The sequence below is a fragment of the Bombus impatiens genome, unplaced genomic scaffold (genome assembly GCF_000188095.3).
Source record: "Bombus impatiens unplaced genomic scaffold, BIMP_2.2 scf_1183, whole genome shotgun sequence".
Taxonomy (NCBI): domain Eukaryota; kingdom Metazoa; phylum Arthropoda; class Insecta; order Hymenoptera; family Apidae; genus Bombus; species Bombus impatiens.
In genome coordinates, this window is record NT_177602.1 from 233,146 (window position 1) to 257,130 (window position 23,985).

Sequence of the window (23,985 nt, forward strand, 5' to 3'; positions counted from 1 at the left end):
AGATGGAAAGACGTATCTTAATTGTTCTCATAAGAAATGTACTGAACAAAAATATACCGTGCAAAATGTTTCACAAATACATACACTATCGTTAAACGTTATTACGCGATTGCTATATACAACTAATTATACGTGAAATTCATATTTTATGCGAAGAATTAAAGTGAAGACTTGAAATAGAGAGATTCGTTTTAGACGACTTTACAAAGTTTTGAATGAGCACCATTTTCTTAATCGCAATGGTGGGAACAGGTCACGTGATCGGTTAACTTGGTGTTCCGCTTGTCGCGCGAGTAACCGTGGCCAGCCATTTTGATTAGTAACATGGCGTCAGCGGAGATTAATATGGCGTCCTCGGACATAATAACTGAAGTGGAGATTCAACCAGATATCCAAGAGGTTGAAATAGAAACGATACCGGTGGAGATACCGTGTGAAACTGTGGAAACTACGATCGAGGGTGAAGATGGCCAGCCGATGATAGCCCTTCAAACACTTCCAGAGCCAGGACGCGAAGAAATCATACTACAGACGCAAGAGGAAATCGTCGGTAGTGATCCACTAAGCGTATATGATCAGATTCCGGTCCCAGAGAACGATATTTATGTTGAATCAAGCCCTGGCCCATCGAAGAAAGGTCCTAAGAAGACCAAGAAAAGCGGTTCGTCGAAATTCAGATCGTCCGATCATACGATTTTTGGGGAAATGGGTTCGGAGACGAAGGCTAGAAAGTGGGAGCAGAAGCAAGTGCAAATCAAGACGCTTGAAGGTGAATTCTCAGTGACGATGTGGGCATCGGGTACCGACGACGGTAGGTTTCCTATTATTTATTTTTCCTAACCTTTTCGATAATCCGGATGAAACACTGACCGAATAGATAAATTCGCTAGAGAAAAACTTTCGTAACGAGTGTATCTCCACGCACATTGTATCATACGCACTTCCGGTGGTCTCGAATCAATACCGTGCTTTTCACACGGGTTTACCAAAGAAATTAGTCGGGTCCTTTGAGTCTTTATTATCGGTGAATTCGTTGACAGTTTACGTTGTTTGTTTTGATCGAGGGAACGCCATTATGCTACCAGGGGGCAGCCATATTTTGAAAATGGCTTCTTTTACGTGGATCTGTTCTGTTGAATGATAATGGCGGAGCTGTACTTACAGCAGAATTGACAAAGCTCTACTCTCTTACGTTATCTTTGTTTTTTTATATGCACATTATTACCTAATTTTTTACCATTTTTTCATCATTGTATTAGTCTAGTTAAATTCTTATTTAAATAAACGTAATTTATTGTTTTTATGCATAAAATTACTTAGAAAAGGTAGATTGATCCTTCCAAGTATGAAACATTCGGTCTTCTTACGTCATTTCATATTATATACCTATATTTCTTCTTAAATGTTTGCAATTATTGAATCAATTTAAAAGATTCAAATATATTTTTATTTCCCTTCATTAAGATTATATGTTGTCAAATAAAAATAAATAAAAAGATATGAAAAGAATTGTAAAGTAGATCAACAAATATGTAAATTATGTTTTTATCATACCTGAGTATTATATAAATCGATAATCAAATTTATTCATATTTAATATATCTTAAAATAACCATATACATTATAAGAAAGAAATCAAGAATTTTTTTTTCAAGAAAACAAAAATTTATTTAATGTTTAATGTATTATGGGTTATATTAATATTAAATATACCCTTTATTATACCTACGCAAGGAAGAAGAATCTCAAATGTAGGTCTCTGTTATATTTTATATATTATTTAAACGATTTTTAATTAATGTTTGATATAGATATTTTATTACTAAATATGAATATAGGTAATTTTGTATATGAAAATTTATGAATTTTAATTTTCCAAAATGTATAATTTGTATAAAACTTAAATTACTTGTTAACATACATTTGAATGTATATGACTTTATATATTTAAAATATGCATATATGAGTTTTTAAACAGAGAAAAAGGAGAGAGGGCTCATTTTATATGAAAAATATAAATAAAGATATTGATAACATATTATGTAATCTTGCCTTTAAATATTTATCATTTTCAGTTGAAACGGTTTGTGTAAAAAATTTGTCTATTTTTAAAGTTTATTCTGCTATTATACACAAATAAAAATACGTGTTTTAAATAATTAAAAATAAATACAGTAGCTTTTGTTTGGGACTGCTTGTTGTTGTTAAAGGGAGTGTCCTATTAGCTCCTCACCTGGTGGATGTTCCAGATGAAGGCTCTAATCCAGAGCCTGATCCAGACTACACAGAATACATGACTGGTAAATCCAATGCCAAATTCAATCACTCTGGAAGCTCCATTTCCGATGGAATGCCAGGTCTTGACCTTTCGGATCCAAAGCAATTGGCAGAATTTGCTAGGCCTGGTCATAAATTGAAAGTACGCAAACCACCTGTTCTAGATGGTGTAGAGCGCACTATAGCCTGTCCACATAAAGGATGCACAAAAATGTTCAGAGATAATAGTGCAATGCGTAAACATTTACATACCCATGGACCAAGAGTGCATGTATGCGCAGAATGTGGGAAAGCTTTTGTTGAAAGTTCCAAATTGAAAAGGCACCAGTTGGTTCATACAGGAGAAAAACCTTTCCAATGTACATTTGAAGGATGTGGTAAAAGGTTTAGCCTGGATTTCAATCTTCGCACTCATGTTAGAATTCATACAGGAGACAGACCTTATGTTTGCCCATTTGATGGATGCAGCAAAAAATTTGCACAATCAACGAATTTAAAGTCACATATATTAACACATGCAAAGGCTAAGTAAGTAACCTTAATCTTTTTTTTATTCTGATATGTTTTTCTTTCTTTCTTTCTTTCTTTTTATTTTCTTTTTTCTTTTTTTAAGTAAAGAATCAATACTTAGTAACATGGAATATTTGATATTTGTAGGTCACGTAATGCTATCGGCAGAGGAGTACAACAAATTCAACTTCAACAACCTCAATTTGTACAAGTTGAAGTTGCAGATGTGGATAATCAACAATTCATTGTTTATGCTGATTAGCCCCCCTAACAATGATCTCATATCCTATAAACCTATAAATGGAATATCGTAATCATTAATTAGTAACGTAAACAGTGTAAATATTTTCATGATATAAGTGATGAGGGCAGGACATTACTAAAGCTGTTAGTTATCTTAAGAGAAGAAATTAATTAATCAATTTATACCTCTGTGCTTAGACGCAAAGTAAATAGATATCACAAGCACTATACTACTACAAAAAATAAAATAAAATTACACTAAAGAAGGTAGTGTATCTTCTGAGACATATAAAGTAGAATATTGCGCACTGCTCAATCTCATGTCTCGAGTCACACTAAATGATACCTAGTGCGCTCTCATAATACAACTGTATATATTTATACTTAAAGTAAAATATTGTATACAGTATATTTTGGAGAAATTCTGATGAGAATAAACTACAAAATACGTCTTTTCCGTCGGACTTAATTGTACCACTTTAATATACTTTTTACATTACATTGTAATTGTTAATAGTTATTGGAGAAAGGAAACATAAATGCGTCTACTGTGTATTATACCTTGATGTTCACAAAATATGATACATTTATTCATGTAAAATTATTTAGATGTTTTTAAGTATTGTCTAAAATTAACTGGACTCTGAAAGCATTGTAAGATCAAATGGATGAGTGTTTAATATTGACGGCATTTAAAAATACCAATTAATTTGAAAGATGATTCACATAATATATTTTATCCGTGATATTCACGAGTACATTATGATGTGCATGTACATCAATGCAATGACGTTACGAAGTTGTTAAAGAGTTCTCGTATCATTTCAAAGTAGGAAGCAATAGTTTATAGGTAGAACTATAATATTGATTGTATTAAATGGCGATTGCGTGCATCCCATTATATCGTTATTCATTAATATTCGCATATCACGATTTTGTACATGTAGCTACGACGTTGAAACATAATTCAATCTATATATTATTTCTAGAAGTATTTATACGAAAAATTTGGATAATTTATTTAATCACATAAAGTATATTCTTTCATTAAATTTTTTTGCAAATATTCACTTTATTTTTTATAATTGTAAACACAAATTTATTACAGTGGAAAAAATTATTACTAAAAGTATTTCTTAAAAATTCGTTTTCCAAAATATTTTAAACAAATGATTTGTTATAGCAATCCTGACTAGTCTTGGCTTTTATTTGGTTTGTATATTCTTCTAGTGAGTTTTTGTACTTTTATTCTTGTAATAAAATATTAAAAAGATTGCTAGACATGAGTACAACAGCAATTTGGCCTATTATAAATGAATGTTTATAGAAAGATATTTAAGAAATATTTATAGAATCTTTTGTGTCTAATGGGAAAGCTTTGTTTAAAATTTAATCTTATAATATTTTATCAATAAGAATTCTTTATTCATTTTTATATTATGAACATTTAATATAATTCTTTGCATACTGTAATAATTATTGCTTCCTGCTGGAAGTAATGCTAAATATAGTTTGAGGTATATAAAAGTAATTTGTGTTTGAGTATTACTGATGTGCTAATGTTTATGCTATGTACTAACATTTTAAGTTAAGCAAAGTATTTTAAAAATAAGGTTACGTCATTTTTTATTTTTTATTTTTATTATGTCACATGCAAAATTTGTTTCATACTGTGATAATTTTATACAGTTATGGTGTTTATATATAAAGATTCAATGATCATTGGAAATTAATATATATATATATATATATATATATATATATATATATATATATATATATATATATATATATATATATATATATATATATATATATATATATATATATATATATATATATATATATATATATATATATATATATATATATATATATATATATATATATATATATATATATATATATATATATATATATATATATATATATATATATATATATATATATATATATATATATATATATATATATATATATATATATATATATATATATATATATATATATATATATATATATATATATATATATATATATATATATATATATATATATATATATATATATATATATATATATATATATATATATATATATATATATATATATATATATATATATATATATATATATATATATATATATATATATATATATATATATATATATATATATATATATATATATATATATATATATATATATATATATATATATATTCATTTTACAATCAAGAAAAGTATATCTATTTTACAAATTCAAATTATAAAAAATTATTGAACGTCAATACATAATTTTTATTACGGGATAGTTTCCAATATCATTTTAGAATTATGTATTAGGTAATTATATATCATTTAATCTTTTGACCATACCTTTAAGGTACTTATGTATATATCAATCTTTGTTTTAAGAGATGTATATCTCCATATCTACTTTCTTGAATTTATTGTTTAAAAGAATTCAATGTGTTTAAAAATGAAATACATATTTGACAGATGTTTATGAATGAAAATTTAGAAACATCTTAACAAACACATTATTTTTGACAAAACGGTCGTAAGAGAGATAAGTAAATTTGAATCATTTTATTATCAAGGATTATTACAATTGAAAAATAACATAATTAATACCTTCCAGACCGTCCATCTCTACCTTTATCATCTCTACCTTTTCGGCGATCTTTGGATCTGGATCTTCTGTCACGAGATCGTGATCTTCGCTTACGATCACGGCCACGGGATCGCGATCGTGATCTTGATCGCCCTTTACCACCCTTTTTTCTGCTATATAAATAACGTCGTAATTCTCGTGAAATAGGTTTCAAATGCATGAAATTACAAAATCCTGAACGTGTGCATTCTCTGCAAAAACGTCGAACTCCTTTTTTAGTAACAAGTATTTTATATACTTAGAAATGAAAAAAATGTCAAAAAAATTAAATTTGTATAATTCCATAGATTTACTTTCTACTATTTAATAATAATTACATACCCCATTTCATATTGACGACAGCAGGCTTCTCTAAAATCAGTGACTGGAGAAAGTTCTGCATAAACTGGTCTTCCACCAAACCATCTATTATTCAAATCATTTACAGCCCTTTCTGCATCTTCTTCTCTTCGGAATTTAATGTAAACATTCCCAACTAAGTGATCCCCAAGATTATCACACACATTCATTTCTTCTATTTCACCATATTTATCTTCACATTCAACAAAGACATCTTCAAAAAAATTGTCATAATGTTCTTGCATTTCTTCATCAGAGACGTTTGCCACCACTACAAAATAATGTTTATTAATTATGATTGTAGACATGACTATCTTCAATATTGAATAATGCCATAAATTTAATCTATAATATACTTACGATGAGATCCATCTGCACTTTTTGCTGAATTTTGAGGGTTTACGTAAAGATTTTGCAACAGACATGTCTAAAACAGTTAATTACTTGAATATTTTGCTATATATTTTTTGTTAATTATTTGAATTACAGTTATTTACTACTGAGAAACTTAAATTAAAAACAAAATTTTCTATATAAAAAGATGCATAAAGCAATAAAACACTGCTTAGTAATGTTAAGAAGAGTTTGAAAGAAATTAAAGGTTAATTAAGATATTTTTACCTGACTAAAAGTTGGCTTGTTATGAATTCGAGAACATCTATCCCCATGTCGACAGGCACCGATTTTGAAATAAAATGAACAATTTACTCTAAAAATAAGGGACAATAATATCGTTGATTTTAGTTTGGAGAATGCTATTCAGCATAAACTTAAAGATCCAACTTACTTGTCTTTCTCTGTACCGAAAATTGATGCCAGATATTCTGCCATTCTTCGTCGTCTGTTAGTATTTCTAAACGGTAAGACTCAATGTTTTGTGAAGCATGCAAGAACTTGGCTTGTCACAACATATACAACGTTTGCGTGTAGCTCTGATCCAAAATGGCGGTATCATAAAAGAATTGCTTAATAGGTTTGTCAGTAATTGTACACGATTTCAAATTTTATCTCTAGAGGACGCGCAGACTTTGCATACTGAAGTATGAGCATAGTCTAGATACAGAATAGACTTGATATGCAATACTTTTTCGTGTCCCACGTTTTGTGACATTATCGATTAAGCATAGTGGCAAAGAGAAAATCTCTCTGGTAGTTGTTTGAATTAAAACTAAATTCTCGTGTGACTAGTAATGGGAATCATACGCAACAGAAAATTACGTACTACGAATAATATACGATCGTGCTATGAACAATTTATCCCTATGCTATGATCATAGTCACAAATAAAAATGATGCAATTTTATGGGGTTTTAACTAGATTGAGTTTAAGTTTAGTTCTATTTTACATTTACATTTACATTATTTATAGTTGTTTGCGACACTTTTTTGTGATATTTTGCTTGTTTAAATAGTTCTTTTTAACATATTAAAGTTTAAAAAATATCAGAGATACTGACCAAATTTCTCATTATTACCAGACTTTACATGCCAGTGTCGCCATACCGATGTATTAAAGGAAAGTAGCGCGAAGTTTATCAAATCAAATGTATAAGAGACTAAAATAATAGTGCAATACAACAATGCATTATTATGTATACAATATATAGTACGACATAAATGATAATACAATACGAACTACTTAAAATTTAAAAAAAGTTAATTACAGGACATAAAAGTAGCATTCGTAAAATAAGTATGTAATATAAATATTTAACACGTTGACTGCCACGACACTCGTATTCGGGTGTCGCTTATTTGACTCCTTGCGAAGAATCATCGTAGGTATTTGAAAAGATATTCCATAATAATAAAATTGTTGAATTGTTATAAAAGTAATACGAAAATGGTTCATTAAAAAGTTATTTAGAATGTAAAACTTTAAAGCATTCTATACATAGCTGAGGTTGGTCGGGACAATTTGGACAATAAGTTGTTGTTTTCTTCAAATTCTTTTGTGCCTTTGTTCGGTCCATTCTTTTATTTACACGTCTTTTATTTGCATAACATAGTTTGCATGCGCGCCTAATGCTTCTTCCGGAATCATTTTTCCGAACGGCGATATTATGCTGACTCCGCTGAAGACAAGGATTTTTTGTATTTTCAGACAACCCTAATAATTTTGTAACTAATAATTGTCTAAATATTCTAATATTTATATTCTTCCTTGTTGCAATTTTGTAAACCATCAAAGCGTTTACAACAGAAATTCCTAGGAGTTGAATGCCAAGTTTTCTGTAGCATTTGATTCCTTTTTTAATTGTGGTGGCATAAGAAACCATTTGGTCGGAATAATCTATACTACACTTTCCTTCATTACATTCAACAACAGCTAGTGGTTTTAATGTTGCGAACAAACGAAACGAGAGATCATTCATGAGACCACTACTTGAGCGACTTGTATTACTAAAATATCTTGGTACTGCTGCACGCGTGGCCTGACGGATATTTCTTTGAAAACATGCGTGGCAGTTAACGTATTAATATAAAAAAAATGGAAGTAATGATCAATGAAATTCGTAAAAAGGAAAAGGGACTTCAAAATATTTGCCAACATTTTCATCGTTTGCAATCGAAGTTATAAATTAATGTGAATTATTTTACATATCTCAAAAACAGCTAAAAGTCACATTCTTACCATAAACTTTGTTCACCATACTGCAGACCGCGATCACCATAAAAGCAAAGATGCTTACGTATGTTTACTTAGAAAAACTGAATATCTTAATATTTAATAATTTATAAAAAATATTTTTCTGGGAAAATAAATACATTTTTTAAATCTAAAGGTCTTTTTATTTATATAGTGTGGAAATTTAACGTTTTCCTCCGACACGGGGAGCTGCTTTTTGTGTTATCTTTGCAGCTTTATGTTTTGGTTGTACTTTTGCCTTAGCAGGTACAACTGCTTTCTTTGTTGCTTTTGCAGCTTTCTTTTGTTCTTTTGCAGCTCTGAAATAAAAAATATGATATATACATATTTTAAGAAATACAAATAGCAAAATATGTACCTAGTATAAGAATTGTATGAACCCGCAAAAGCCAGACAGTGTGAAGTATATTACAATTCTGGGTGAAGCAATTCATTTATTCTAAGACAATCTGAAATCTAACATGATATGAGATATCACGTTAAAGGAACAGATGTCTATAACATCAAATTTTGTGATATAAATTGGAACAGATATATGTTTGGTTAAATCTGAACACTTACTTAATTGCTTGTTCTCTCTGTGCTTTACGAATTTCTGGTTTCATATTACGTTTCGCTAAAATATCTGTAAGAGATGCACCTACAATCGCACGTTGGAATTTTTGAGTACGCCTTGTCCTTTTTTTCGCTTGTTCTTCTTCTTGTCCTTTTTTGTGCTTCCGTCTATAATATTAAGTTATATATTTCATAATTGCTTCTTACCTTCCATAATGTATAAAATATTAAATATTAAAAATAAATATACCTGTATAATACAGTCCATGTAACTTTTCTTGGATTACGTCTCATTAAATGTGCAGATTCACATTTTGAATTTAAAAATGTGAACGTCTGAAAAAATATAGAGGTTATGGTTGTCAAAGATATAATCAAAACAAGGAGCTAACATTACTTAATTATAAAGAGAGTATAATAAAAATATAATAATATGAAAACCAGCATATAAAAATCAGCTATATAAAATTTATTTTACGTACTTTTCCATCCACTTTTACCATGGTTTTACCATGGCCGGGATATATTTTATATCCACTATATGCGCAAAGACCGATCCTGAAAAGATTGACACCATATTTATTATAAATATCTTCATTTTACAATTCCTCGAATATGTTACGCCAATTTTTAACGATTGCGTTTAATTTGTCAGATATATCTCTTAAAAAAATTTACTTACTTCATGTTGAATTATGATGAAAAGATGGATTTAGCAAAATGGCCGACTACTTGTGGATACAATATGGTAGAATACGCATTAAGTGCTGCCAATATTGAAACATCAACTTCTAAATGCAATAATTTAAGTAACGATCATATAAATAGGTTTTGACAATCGTTAGGGAAAACTGTTCAACCATTGAGTCATTGATGTCTAATCGCGGAAAATCAACTTGGAAGATTAATACAGTTTACATTCTTACGAGACAGACAGAGACGAATAGAGTGTCTTTGTCTCTTTCTGAGATATTCATAACATGTGCAAAATAGAAACTTATTTGTCTTTTATGTTGATTTTTTACAACTAGTTACTTTCCAACTTTCGGACGATTTTCACTAGAGTTCGTGATATGAATATGATTGTTTGTATAATTGTGATTCAATCAAATTAATTAGAAATTGAAAATATTAAAAGATACAAAAATATTGATGAGTGGAATAATAAATATTTAACACAAATTACATTTAATGTACAAATTTTTAACAGAAATCCACAACAAATTTGTATAATATACGGGATTTTATAAAGGTAAACTGTTAAAAGTACTGAGTGTACTGTCTACGTTTTACCAATTTAATGTATAAAATAAAAGTGAAAATAATTTTTACATAGCCACAAGTAATATTTTCTCCAATACTGTATAATAGTATTCCCTATATTGGCTGAATTTCACTTTATAGAACATAAAATCATTGACTTTTGATAATTTAACTAAAAATATTTATAATTTAAAGTTATCTTAATTGCAAAATAAAATCACGTGCTAAGCAGCTTTATTTTAAGGTTATTGTCCTACTACTGTCAGTCACTCATATTTTTAAAATGAAAGATACAAATATTGTGGGATTTGCCAACCCAGAAGAAATAAACGATAGTGATGAAGATAGCGAAATTAATAACATTAAGAAGAAAGTATGTAAAAAATCAGGAGGATTTCAATCCATGGCTCTTAGTTTTCCTCTATTGAAGGGGATATTAAGGCGCGGGTACAAAATACCAACACCTATTCAAAGGAAGGTAAGCTGCATGATGTTGGTTAAAATAAATAAATTGTCTTTATGAATTTAATTATTGATAACTTAGTGTTTTTCTTATGTGTGTATTATTTTATGTCATAATATTATTATATATATTATATAGACAATTATATTTTTATAGACAATTCCTTTAGCTTTAGAAGGACGCGATATAGTGGCAATGGCCAGAACAGGAAGTGGAAAAACTGCTTGTTTTTTAATTCCACTGTTTGAAAAACTTAAAACAAGGCAAGCAAAAGCTGGAGCTAGAGCTTTAATTTTATCACCTACTAGAGAATTGGCATTACAGACATTAAAGTTCATAAAGGAATTAGGTAAATTTACAGACTTAAAAGCAGCTGTAATTTTGGGAGGTGACAGTATGGAGAATCAGTTTAGTGCAATTCATGGAAATCCTGATATATTAGTAGCAACGCCAGGAAGATTTCTACATATCTGTATAGAAATGGACTTGCAGTTAAATAATATAGAATATGTAGTTTTCGATGAAGCTGATAGGTAAAAATATATATTTCTATATTATATAATTTCATTTCATTATAAATATAATAAATCCTAATTTATAAATTATGTTACAGGTTATTTGAAATGGGTTTTGGAGAACAAATTACTGAAATCACAAATAGATTACCAGAATCAAGACAAACATTATTATTTTCTGCAACATTACCTAAACTTTTAGTAGATTTTGCAAAAGCTGGATTAACTGATCCTGTCTTATTACGTTTAGATGTAGAAAGTAAAATACCAGAACAATTAACACTCTCGTTTATAGTATGTCGCTCAGAAGAAAAGTTGGCAGTACTATTATGCTTGTTAAAAAATATTATTAAGAGTGATTCTCAAACAGTAATATTTGCTGCAACTCAACATCATGTTGAATATATTCATCAGGTATGTGCATGAAACTTACAATTTAGGATTAACATATTATATATAATTGGCTAGAGTTTATATATATAATGATTGTATTTTATTAATAGATATTAGAAAAAGCTGGAATTTCTAACACGTATATCTATTCTAATTTGGATCCATCAGCACGAAAAATAAATGCAGCTAAATTTCACACTAGTAAGGTCCGAGTTCTAATAGTAACAGATGTTGCCGCTCGAGGTTTAGATATTCCACAATTGGATAATGTAATCAATTTTAATTTTCCTGCAAAGTCGAAGCTCTTTGTACATCGAGTAGGTAAGGAAACAAGTTAGGTTTTAAATTGTATAAAAATTTATACGTCAATAATTATCGTAATAGGTCGTTGTGCTCGAGCGGGTCGTGCTGGCACTGCATACAATATTATAAGTCCGGATGAATATGCTTATTTGCTAGATTTACACCTTTTTCTTGGACGTCCGTTAAGTATTGTACCATCTTTTGGATCTATAGAAAATACAGATGGTATTGTGGGTAAAATGCCACAAGCAATGATAGAAGAAGAACTTGCAGAATTAATAAATTGGCACAGTTGTTCCACAGATCTAGTATGTAGTTTTGATAGATTTGTTCAAAAAATTATTAAAGATATCATATTTACATTCTGTTAAATTTATATATAGACAAGTATGGAAAAAGTTTGCGATAATGCATATAAACAGTATATTCGATCGCGACCTGCACCTTCATCAGAAAGTATTAAAAGAGTAAAGGAATTACACATTAGCGAGGCAGGTGTTATACCAGAATATTCTGATGTCTCTTTAAGTACTACGAACTTATTATCAAAAATAGTCAATTATAGACCTCAAGGAGTATGTATATTCATACAATTTATATCAATTATATGTTATAGTTATATGATACTTAATTATTAAGTATTTGTTATAGACGATATTCGAAATTGGAGCCAAGGCATCATCTATTGATTATCAAGTTATGAAAAAAAAACGGACGTTACATAAAGAAAATATTATAAATTTCCACAGAAAAGCAGATAAGGTAGAAGCTAAAAAAATTACAGAAGGTAAATTCGCAGTTTAATAAACTAACGCGAATTTCATTTGTATAGTTTTTATTTAATAATTGATAATATATTGTAGATTTACCGAAAAAAGTGTATCTTCCACCGAGTACAACCGATGAAATTAATGAAGCATTTAATACGGTTGTACTTCCAAAGAAAAGGAATCTCGATGATTTATATAAACCTAAAAAGAAAAAACGATCGGTAATACGAGACGAAAATTTTTTTATTCCATATAATGCTCCAGATAAACATACAGAGGAAGGGTGAGTCTATTAAAATAATTGTTTTTAGTGCACGCTATATTTAGTCATATTTTTACAGTTTAGCAGTTAATTCATTTAATACGGAAGCAGATAAAGTACAAATGGATTTAACTGCTGATAATGAAGAATCTCAACGATTTCAAGCACAGATTAAAAAATGGGATCGCAAAAAGAAGAAAATGGTTACTGTTAATAGTGTATGTATTTTACATCATTAAACATTCATATGAAACAAAATATTTCAAGGAAATATATGCTTTCTTAAAGGAACGAAAAGTTAATAAAATACGAACAGAGTCTGGAGTTTGGATACCTGCCAGTTACAAATCAAATCGTTATACGAGTTGGAAAGAAAAAAGCAAAGTCGATGCTACAAATGACGATGACAGCGAAGAAGAACCTTCACAAATGCAGAAGTGTATGTGAAAATAATATTTGAATTAATTATTGTTTAAGCTTAAGTAGATACGTCATTTATATATTTATTTTCTGTGTGTTTCAGTGCAAACAACGGCTAATACACATTGGGCGCGGCACAATCAAAAGTTAAAGGAAAAGATTAAAAGGAATATCGAATTGAAACGTCCAGAACAAATTCTAAAGGCCCGTAAATTGCTTGAACAAAGACGTAAAAGAAACGGCCGAAAAAATCGAAAAGGTCAGAAGAATAGTAGAAGGAAACATTAGCAGATGATTTTTATATCGATATACAAATATTAAATATCTATTGAATATATTTTATAATATAAATGATTATTTATAATGATGAATTATTTTTGTCGTCTATGTCGTTTATTTTCCTGTCCCATACATTTCAACTTTTAACAATTACATATTTATCAATGTACAAAATTTTGTTTTTTAATAATTCTATATATATTTTTTCAATAACTTCAGAAAATGAAGTAAATGAAACTATGCAAAATCAAAAATAATAGATCGCAGAACGATTATGAAGTATTATACAATTTGTGAAGATTTCCATTGCATCATCGCAATTCCCTTGCATAATTGTTGGTTCTACGTCAGAAGCTTATTACGTGTAGCTGATCGGTGGTTTCTACGAAATAATGGAAGCCTCAGAAAGTTGCACGAACTAAGAAAGGCACTTATCTTTATGGTAAAAGTCATCTTAGTGATGAGCCAAAAAAGACGAAATCAACAAATATAAGTACTTTGTATTTTTGTATTTTATTTTAAATAATTTATTAAATCTCCTATAACAAATATTCAGTGCAATTATTATTAGAAAGGAAGATGTTATTGCACATAGATTATTAAAACTGTTATGGTATTTAATTTTTTAATTCTGTTGATTCACATAATTATTTTATCTTCCACTAAATAGTTATTTACGGAATTCCAATAAAGAAAAATTAGTAATTAATCGTTTAATATTTTACAAATAGAAAAAAAAATATTATTTCTAATTACAATTATTTCTGCATATATAATATTTAGTGCATATTACATATATGTTACATTCGTATCGCATTTCATGTATTAAATATGCAATTTATGTAGAAAAAAATGTTTTTTTATCTTTAGATAGAATATATTACTTTTTCGTCTCAAATTTATGCATTATTAGACATTAGTGATTTGCGATACTAGATAATGAAGTAAAAGGAGAGAAAGGAAACCACCATACACACCATAGCTCCCTTAATGAGTCATAGATGACAACTGGTTTTTTGTTGGAATATAAAATGCTGATACTGGAACAGTATGAATCATTTAATGCTGATCATCGTTTATTTATATATATGTATCATCATATTCAGATATACTATATATATCACTATTATATGTTGTACTGCTTTCTATATATATCGAGCTTTCACCCGATTAAAGTTAGTATAATCGAAAGATCAAAGAAAGAAAATAATAATCAGACATGCCTAAACCAATTCGATTTATGAAATATTAAAACGGAATATATTTTCTGGCTGAATCGATTTTTTATTTAAATACGTGAACAAACGAGTTTAGTTTTTATCGCCTTAAAACATTTATTCGATTGTATAATTGTTATCAGTAGCATATAATATCGTGAGGAATATTTCTTCGATAAGTACTCGTTAATCATTGATAAGACTTCAGAAAATACAAGTATATACTTGCATTGTTAGCGTAGAACTTACCTGAAAACAAAAATATTCTGACAATGATTCACTGCAATATTGATCGATGCAAATTATGCAGATAGTTTAGATGTTCAAAACTTGGGGCAAGGTCACGCCTGTTATTTGCACGATCACTTTAAGAATTTACATTCCTCCAAAAGTATCGACTCTCTTTGATCCCCTCCCAAATGAATTCGTATAGGGACATTAGTTGAATATGACAGTCGTGACAAAGGCTATTACTAGTCTTGATAATAAATTCAGCCTGTTATGTTCCGCGTCAAAATATTCCTGGTCATTGCTATTTTAATGATCGGACGAAAATTGAATTGGAAATCGAATCCTAGATCCTAGATCGTGGTCATCGTGTGATCCTAGATCGAGGTCGAGGTCAAGAATAGAAATATCTTACACCTTTCTTTTATGACGCCATAGATCGTACAAGTGCGGTAGTCAAGAAATCTGATCGAAACGTAACGAATCTGTGCAGGAACAATGAATTCGTCAGTTACTGCTCAATTAAGAATCCGTGCCAAGGTGGTTGTAGCCGTTGCTTGACCACAGTCCCGATGACACCGATCGTTGAAATAAGTCTATTCGTAACCAGACAGTCACGTCTACGATCTACCGTTCACCATCCGTACTGTCTCCTACCTACGTCATATGCTTAAAAATATAAGCTGCCATTGTACTCGAGAACCTGTGGTAGACGAATGATGCTGGCTTTTCTGTGAAAGTAGCGTCACATCTGGCGTTACGCATATCGTCACAAAAAAGGTTCCGTATGCACTTTGCATTCATTGCCCGATGACGAACACGTTCAAAGGTCTTTGGACACTGATATGCACTTGACTTGCAAGAGTTACGCTGGATTTTAATTAGTAACTTTCACGATAAATAATTTCGGGAATCATTGCTCATCAAGGTGCAAGGAAGTTTGGCGATAAACAACGTTCCAAACATTCACAGAGCATCTTAATATCGATAAGCAGTGAAAGTTATTCACTTATAGAAAGCATATGCGGCGGATAATTAAACGTGGATATTCCATGGCGGTAATGTACGTGTTCTCTTTGGTGTGCAATGCGCATTAGAGATCGGCCGCCGCTGTAAAATTATAACACTTGGAAACTAGTTGTTATATTCTTACCTTCCAGTAGTTTTCATTTACGATACGATACACTCATTGTGTAATATTTCTTGATTTCGACAGTTTGAAGGCTGTACGAGTAAAACAAAAGTGAACGTTCGTGGTTCTGATTAAGCATCCAGCTCTTTTATGTGGATCACGCGATCCGTGAAATTATACACGAATAACGAAGTTGTCTTATTGTTCGTCGTAAATGACAATAAAAAAGGCCATACGATTTTCGAGCAATTCGTTATGGTGAACGATCTCTAGCATCATCGCACGATATTTCTTTTTTTTTTTCTCGGACGACATTCCGCGTATTTGCGCAATTTTCTCGAGGTACTTACCCTTCCCATTCCCCTGATCTTTCTATGTCCCGGTTACTTCTAATATTGGAAAATTAACGCAAAATTGACAAACTAATTTTATAACGGGACGAGCGAAAACAGGCTGAACGACATCGTGGAAAATTGCTACTGCACTTCGGTATAACGAAATGTGCTGCTTCGACTTGCTCCAAGTTCCATGACCGAGAATAGACGCTTCGACTAAAAGTAAGTCCATCTCTGATACTTGATCCGATTACGAGGTAAACGGTGAAATTTCTGGAATATGGAAAGTACAGCGATGTTAACAAACAGTATTACTAGCCGAGAGGGCCTATAAATCTCTCTGTCTACGTACTATTTTACTCAATTGCGCGTTATTAAAGTCGAAGATATATATGGCCTTTAAATATTATACATATCTTACGTGTAGCCTTCGGAAAGCCTTGTCGCGCAGATCGTATTTCATAGTCCGCAAATCTTTTTTTTATTTCGATAACGACACGATATATCGCGAATAGACTGCACATTTTTATACAAATTTATGTTCTTACGTTTAACCTAATTAGAGATTTCTTCCACTCCTTATATATTAACAATGAATACTTTAGTTTAAATATTTTTTATATTTTTGCATATTACGTACATTCTGTAAACCCATAAATTCCTACTATAACTCTATTCTTCATTATTTGCGTGTTTATTTCATAAAGTTTTAGGGTACAAATCTTTATCATATATAGTATTAAGTCGTTTCCTAATTTTTCGTTGCTTTTAGCATTTAAAGAAGGAATTCTACGTACGCAGTCATTAACAAAATTTTAACGTAAGGTATGATCGACCGCTCTACAATTATCGGTCGCCTTTGTAGCAAGAATGAATGGGATGTCAGTCAATCGTCGACAGCCAATGCGACCGTATGCTATGCACATCCGACTATGCATACGTGTCATCTTGTCCGCAAGGTTGCCACTCATGGTGTCCGTATCTTACTTGATTACAACTAAACCGTACACGGTATGTACTCTGAAACCACGTTAGCGTTCTATGAATGAACGTACGTGCATCGTATTACTGGTCGAGGCACGTACATATGTAAAAAGCCAAAAAGAGACAATGAGAGGAAGAAAGGGACAAACGGAGGAAACGGATAACTGGAAGAGCGTACTACCGGTTACTGCTTCATCGTACAAATCAATATATTTATATATCCATGAATTATGTATGCACACTATCGCTTATAAATAATATACCACCACTTGATCAATCTGTAGTAACGACATTTGAATTTTAGTAGGATATACAAATTAATGGGAAATTAATAATTAGAAGCAGCACTTACTGCGTTTCTTATGGAGTCACCAGTCTACAAAATTAAATACCTATCTATTAGAAACATAGCAATGATATTTTACTATTTATTGTATATAAATACTACTACACCACATACATATATTTACCACTTAAATATCGTTGCTTGTATTAATATCCGAAGTTCTCCTATCAGTTCAGAAAATCCTTCTTAATCTAATTTCTAATTCAGACAATAAGAAAAATAAATGTATTAATTATATATATTATACATTACTATATATATTTATTTTGTAAAAAGATAATTTTACGGTTTAACTTATCCGCAATATCACATTCAAACATGCTTCAAACATTTTGTACCTTGTATTGTGACTTTTGACTTTAATTCTGACTTTAATTGATTTTGATTTTAATTGATTCATCTTAGAATCGTAACAGAATACACAGTGCACCATAACAAACTTGATAGCGATCGTAGAATTGTTGGAACAAGTTTTGACTCGTGGTTAAAATCTGTGATAATTTTCATTGTACATATTTACTTTGAACTTAACTAGCAACGCTGAAACACACTTGAAAGTATGAGCTCAATACCTAATTTCATAAGAAACGATGTCTGTGGGAACGAAGTGGAAATTTGATATGTACATGGTGTTGTAACTTTATGCTCGCTATTCCGTTTATGGTATATAGTACATTGCAGGGAAGTATATAGTTCAAGATTTAATACAAGAGTTGCATACAAAATTGACCATAATTTAATTTGCCAAATTATATATGAAACATTCGAACCAAAAGTGAGATGGATACGAATGTGAAAATCGTGTCCAATATTCTTTTACGTGAAATATTTTTCCTGATTCCCTTCTGTGTACATTCGCAAATGCTGTCGGTCAGCAGTTACGAAGTGACATATGCCGGGCAATTAATTGAATAAAAGCGAAGTCTGATGCCTCTTGATACTCCGCGTTCTTCGCGTGATTGCTTGAGAGTATCAACGACCTGGAATTCGCGTGAATTGAAGTTAAATGATAAAGCCTTTTCTAGGACACTCTTTGTTAAGTAAACTTGTCACTATCCACAATTTTATGTTCGTTTCAAAAAGTGTTTCTTTATCTTTGTAAATGAGATTTAGATTATAGAAAAAACATTATTTCGTGATGTTATTTTTGTATAAAGTATCATTAGGTTGTTTAATATTTATCGCGTATATGACCATATTTATAATCGAGTCTAAGTGCAGGTTAACGTAGAATATTTGAATATACTTTGAAGGCCGTCTTTGGCGGACGTCACTCCACTTCATTCATTCTTTTTTTTTACGCGTACTATTTCGTTTACTACTTTGGTGACTTTATAGCGTCCTTTGTATTTTCATCACGACTTCAATTGTCCTTGTTCTACAATACCAATAACGTTCAGAGTTTACATAGTACTCGTGCGCAACTTTATCGTGTAAGAAGATTATCTTTTGCCCCTTTTTTAATTTCAATTCTTTGTTTGTAGTTCGTTTCCCCTAATAAAAAATTCATTTTCGCGATCGTCGGGCAGGTATGCCCCTGAAAAAAACAGATCCAGTTCATCTATTTTTCTATTAGTTTCCTAAAAATGCGTATCACCAAGCTCGACCTTCTCCCCTAAACGCTTTTAGCTCAGCAGTGAACATCTGCACCTACATCATGTAGCCAACCCTCCAACCGAAAATAGAAACTATTATGATGGAGCATCTGTACTGAAAGTAGAACGAAGAGGAGAAATCTTAGCGAAATATGGGATCAAGTATATGTCTCTTTGCCAGAATAAAGAGAACTTGGACAAATTGCCTAAGACACGTGTGTACATAAAATTGAACTGTTTAGAATTTTGAGAAAATAACTTGCGATCGTGAAAGAAGAAGCGTCGTAGCAAATAACGATTTGCTGTTGTACGTAAAATGCGTCAAATCAAATGCGTCAGTGATACATCTCGAAGCAGGAAGGACGAGCAGCAACACATCTACAAGTCATTCACGTACAGGCTTTATCAGTAAGGTTAATCGTACCGTGCGGAAGAATGCTCACGATAAGAACCGAAGAAAAAAATGTGTATATATGTATGTGCATCAAGGACTGCGTATGTAAAAAGAATACCAGTATAATCGGTACATAATCGGCGCTAATACAACTGGAAAACCGATGATTCACTGAGAACTCGCAGTTACATAAAGAAATAATAGTGAGGAAATTACTGGGCTTTTTGAAAATAACCGCAGTTAGCGGGCTACGAACGAATCCACGAAAACCTATATCTCTGATTTGCGACGTATTATGTAATACGGCAAATACACGCGCATGCGAAATTCACAAGGCAAACAATATCAGAATATTTTATAGAAGTTTGTTCAGAAGCTTTGTTGTTCGAATTTGAGTAATTCGAGAGAAGAGTCTGGAATAAGAAAGCTTCTGAATCCAATTGGCGTTGTAACAGAAGGTCAAGGCTGTCTTGAAACGATGCGACACAGGTTTAGCGAGCCGTCGCGACTGCTGTCTTTTCACTTCTCATGTTATACTTAAAATTCAACACCCTCGGATAACCGACTGTTTGACAAACGTGTTCGTGCAACCTGGAAAAAGAAATGCTGATACATTGATCGTTCCTGTAGATCGCACCTTTTTAATTCATGCTTTTGAATTCTTATACCAAAGGTCAATCAGTTGAAACGCCGGTGTTTGAAATTCTACGTTTCCGACTGTTTAATATCCAGTCCATTAACATCCGCGATGTATGCATGTATTTGCATGTATACATAGTTACAATGTATTACATATTATGATGTTTTACGTCGAGAGGATAATTCTTTTATAAGGTTTTCATACCACGCAAACGTGTCTTTCTTTCACATGTTATGTGTACAAAGTCTTCTACATATATTTAAAAAAAAAAGCCTATGCATATATTGACAAATGTAACGAGTGCACGCGAGCATGTGATTATGAGCACCGCTGCTAAGGTGACTACGTCTGGTCATTGGGTGTGGGTATATACCGTATGCCGCATGGCATAGCCCTATGCTCTATACGCTTGGACGTACGACGTACGACATTAGGAGAAGCTAGAAGAGGGGTAAGGGAAGTTCAAGTTGGTCCCTGTCCTGTAGCTGCAACGTTGGTGTGTGAATATCCCGTTTCCAACAGTTTGCAGTATGCAACCAGTGGAGTTTGATCGAGGAATGTTCCCAATCTAAATGTACCTAACCTGATTGGAGAACTTACATAGCGGAAAGTTAGACGATCATAGATAGTTTTTTAAAAATCGTAATCGCAAATATAGCTTTTATTAATCTGCCGCTTTTCCACGTTTTCCGGTCAGTCGTTGGTACATCGAATAGGTCAAGAATTATTGACATGGTGAATCTGAAAAGCATAGGAAGATGCAAAATGCCGTACGGTTAGCGGTTCTGTTTACATTAGCAAATCGTACGAAGCGTCCAATCGTGCTGTTTAACGATTACTTCGCTTCCAGTGACTAATTCTTCGAGGAAGACCTGCAGGTGCAAATGGACGAAGCTTCAGCGGAACTCTTGGCTATTTTTCTGCTTACTTGATTGATCGTTCTGTGGTTGCTCGTAGTCGTTACAGGCACTTAGATTTTCCATATTATATAAAGGAAAGACTAAAATTCAAACTATGAATAGTAACTAATCATAGAAAAAATGAAAAAAAAAACCTGTACACGTAGTTACTACGTGATAAATCATAATATAGTAAAATTCTCTTGCAGTGTTTATGGGCTCGACGCCAGCATCTCACATAAAGTTGCTGCCAGTACTAACAATAAACGAATAATTTTCGTTTCCTTAGAAATAAACATATTCTTCCTCCCGTTTCGTCAGTGAATTACAGAAACCATAATTATTTCCATTCCTTCTTTTCTTGTAATTAGTTCATGTTTGTCTTATATTCGGAGAATCGCATATTGAACTCTACATAGAGTTTATAATGTAGATAGAGCATACATTTTATTTCTTTGGGTTAGGAGTAAACGGGAAAAGCATCTGCCGCAACTCGGTATGTGGGTATTTCGTAACGCCTAATGAAGATGAGTACATCTTATTGCTGAACTGCGAATTAAAATAATACGCGGCAAATTGGATGAATGATACTCGGTGAAAACTAGTGAAAAGTGAAATCATCTTGCGCCTCAAGTAGCCTAGCTTGACGATTGTCAAACAATCGATGACAGTTAGACGTATGTATTACTCTTCACTTTTATGTACGGTTAGAAAGCGTATAAAATTACAGGAAGCATCGACTATTCGCTTTTACTGTAAAGATTCGCGGATATTCGCTTCGTTGTAAAAATACGTAGGTGTAAAGAAGAAGATTATACATTTTGTTATAATAAAAAATTAATAATCGCGTATAGAGTTCATGATATAAAGTTCATTTACATTTACGATAAAAGATATAATTATGAGAGATTGTACATACTAGCGTTATAGAATGTTAATTTTGCTCGTGTAACATAATGTTCTTTTGGTCGCATACATATTTGAAATAAAACACGATTATTGTTACACAAACAAGCAAATTAATGGCCAAATGATATAAATAATTATCGCGATATAAGATAAATATGTATGGCCTTTGCATCTTTGTCATTGCGCGTGTAAAAAGAACAGCGTCTGTGTCTCATAGGTAATTTAAATGGAAGATTTAATGCTTGTTTATATACATACGTTGGTATGCAGATACATCTGGAGCGCGAATTCCTAATGTTTCCGATGCCGGTCTCCAGCTTAGTACATAGAGTACGGCTGCACTTACGGTTGTACGACCTTTCCTATTCCAGCTCTCAACCCGCCACTGCCAACTTAAACCTAGTCGTTCACTAAACCCCATGTAAAACATAATAAACGTCATCGATAGCTTATTATTCAACTATTAACGAATCTTTATTTCTAATTGTCCGGAACATAGATAATTATTTACGTATGGGTATTCTTTGACAACGATCCAAGCAAAACAATTTGAAATTCATTTAATTATCGTAGAATTTGTACGTATTTGTTATTTCGATTTGATATTTTTGATACGGGAAACTCATACAACATTATTATCATAACTGCAAGTGCGTCGATGTAAATAGAAACATACTGATATTGTCAGACTGGCTACAGTATCAACAAAATACACATACACAGCATTCATAACTGTATACGTGCACATGTGCGTTCAGGGGCGAATAGGTTCGAAACTTTGAGATCTCTTGATCACTTTCGTTTACATTCATTCGAAATATAATATTATTTCAAATAATTAAGAGGGGTGGAGATTTGTAACATCTATAACCGATTTGTACTGAAAAATTGGTTATATAGATAGATTTAATTTTTCATAACTATAATTTTACTTGAAGTCTTACTCTTTATCTCTTGCAAATCACGATCCAATTTCTTTTGTAACAAAGAAAGATAGTATTGTGTTATATAAAATTACTAAAGATACTTAAAAATTGTAGAAATAAACTCAGACTGTATTCAATTTCAAACAATGATAATTAGGTTTATAGCAGTTATTATCAAGTATAGGGTTCTCTCATATCGTGAGCCGTTACTGCATAATGGCCACCTGGACTTTGCATCTCTTTCGTTGGCAGCAGTGTGCAGAGTAGTATTCAGTGCGTCGTCGTGCGAAAAGTAGTCGAGTTTGGCGAGGTCGCCTTTTGCGTTGGCACGGAGATTCGGTTCGTGCATGTTTTTGGTTGCAGTCCGGAACCCGAAAAAAAACCCGCGTACAGTATTCGTCTCTGTGCCTGTTGCAATTCGCTAGGATAAAAACGAAAGTGATGAAGTGTGATTCTGTGCGC

General features: G+C 31.5%; 4 protein-coding genes, 2 long non-coding RNA genes and 1 other non-coding gene across 8 annotated transcripts; 3 read left to right on the plus strand and 4 right to left on the minus strand.

Moving 5' to 3' along the window:
* The first annotated feature begins 20 nt into the window (after positions 1–20).
* Positions 21–3,923, plus strand: LOC100744073 (transcriptional repressor protein YY1). 2 transcript variants are annotated; one of them, XM_003493514.4, is made up of 3 exons: positions 21–811; positions 2,211–2,805; positions 2,935–3,923. In XM_003493514.4, exons 1-3 carry the CDS (start codon positions 325–327, stop codon positions 3,047–3,049), a joined length of 1,197 nt encoding a protein of 398 aa, XP_003493562.1. In that variant the 5' UTR covers positions 21–324; the 3' UTR covers positions 3,050–3,923. The 2 variants fall into 2 exon arrangements, with proteins under 2 accessions (XP_003493562.1, XP_003493561.1); XM_003493513.4 differs by having other exon boundaries at positions 30–811; positions 2,250–2,805.
* Positions 3,924–5,593: 1,670 nt separating this feature from the next.
* Positions 5,594–7,065, minus strand: LOC100744861 (splicing factor U2af 38 kDa subunit). Its single transcript, XM_003493520.4, has 5 exons — positions 6,833–7,065; positions 6,667–6,754; positions 6,406–6,472; positions 6,028–6,316; positions 5,594–5,897 (listed from the first exon to the last, which is right to left on the minus strand). The coding sequence occupies exons 1-5, from the start codon at positions 6,874–6,876 to the stop codon at positions 5,660–5,662; spliced, it is 726 nt and encodes a 241-aa protein (XP_003493568.1). The 5' UTR covers positions 6,877–7,065; the 3' UTR covers positions 5,594–5,659.
* A 1,750-nt stretch (positions 7,066–8,815) lies between these two features.
* Positions 8,816–10,091, minus strand: LOC100744626 (60S ribosomal protein L24). Its single transcript, XM_003493518.4, has 5 exons — positions 9,933–10,091; positions 9,733–9,808; positions 9,501–9,586; positions 9,257–9,418; positions 8,816–8,994 (listed from the first exon to the last, which is right to left on the minus strand). The coding sequence occupies exons 1-5, from the start codon at positions 9,935–9,937 to the stop codon at positions 8,859–8,861; spliced, it is 465 nt and encodes a 154-aa protein (XP_003493566.1). The 5' UTR covers positions 9,938–10,091; the 3' UTR covers positions 8,816–8,858.
* Positions 9,064–9,192, minus strand: LOC112213767. The gene has a single exon (XR_002947676.1). It is a non-coding gene; the product is annotated as a small nucleolar RNA SNORA79 (small nucleolar RNA).
* Positions 10,092–10,496: 405 nt separating the features above from the next.
* LOC100745796 (ATP-dependent RNA helicase DDX54) lies at positions 10,497–14,026 on the plus strand. Its single transcript, XM_003493527.4, has 11 exons — positions 10,497–10,991; positions 11,133–11,509; positions 11,590–11,905; positions 11,995–12,205; positions 12,269–12,495; positions 12,571–12,762; positions 12,839–12,974; positions 13,051–13,240; positions 13,299–13,437; positions 13,508–13,658; positions 13,743–14,026. Exons 1-11 carry the CDS (start codon positions 10,797–10,799, stop codon positions 13,925–13,927), a joined length of 2,319 nt encoding a protein of 772 aa, XP_003493575.1. The 5' UTR covers positions 10,497–10,796; the 3' UTR covers positions 13,928–14,026.
* Positions 14,027–15,179: 1,153 nt separating this feature from the next.
* LOC117152345 lies at positions 15,180–17,752 on the minus strand. The gene is made up of 2 exons (XR_004462696.1): positions 17,628–17,752; positions 15,180–17,103 (listed from the first exon to the last, which is right to left on the minus strand). It is a non-coding gene; the product is annotated as an uncharacterized LOC117152345 (long non-coding RNA).
* Positions 16,977–18,149, plus strand: LOC117152346. Its single transcript, XR_004462697.1, has 2 exons — positions 16,977–17,052; positions 17,603–18,149. It is a non-coding gene; the product is annotated as an uncharacterized LOC117152346 (long non-coding RNA).
* The last annotated feature ends 5,836 nt before the right edge of the window (positions 18,150–23,985 follow it).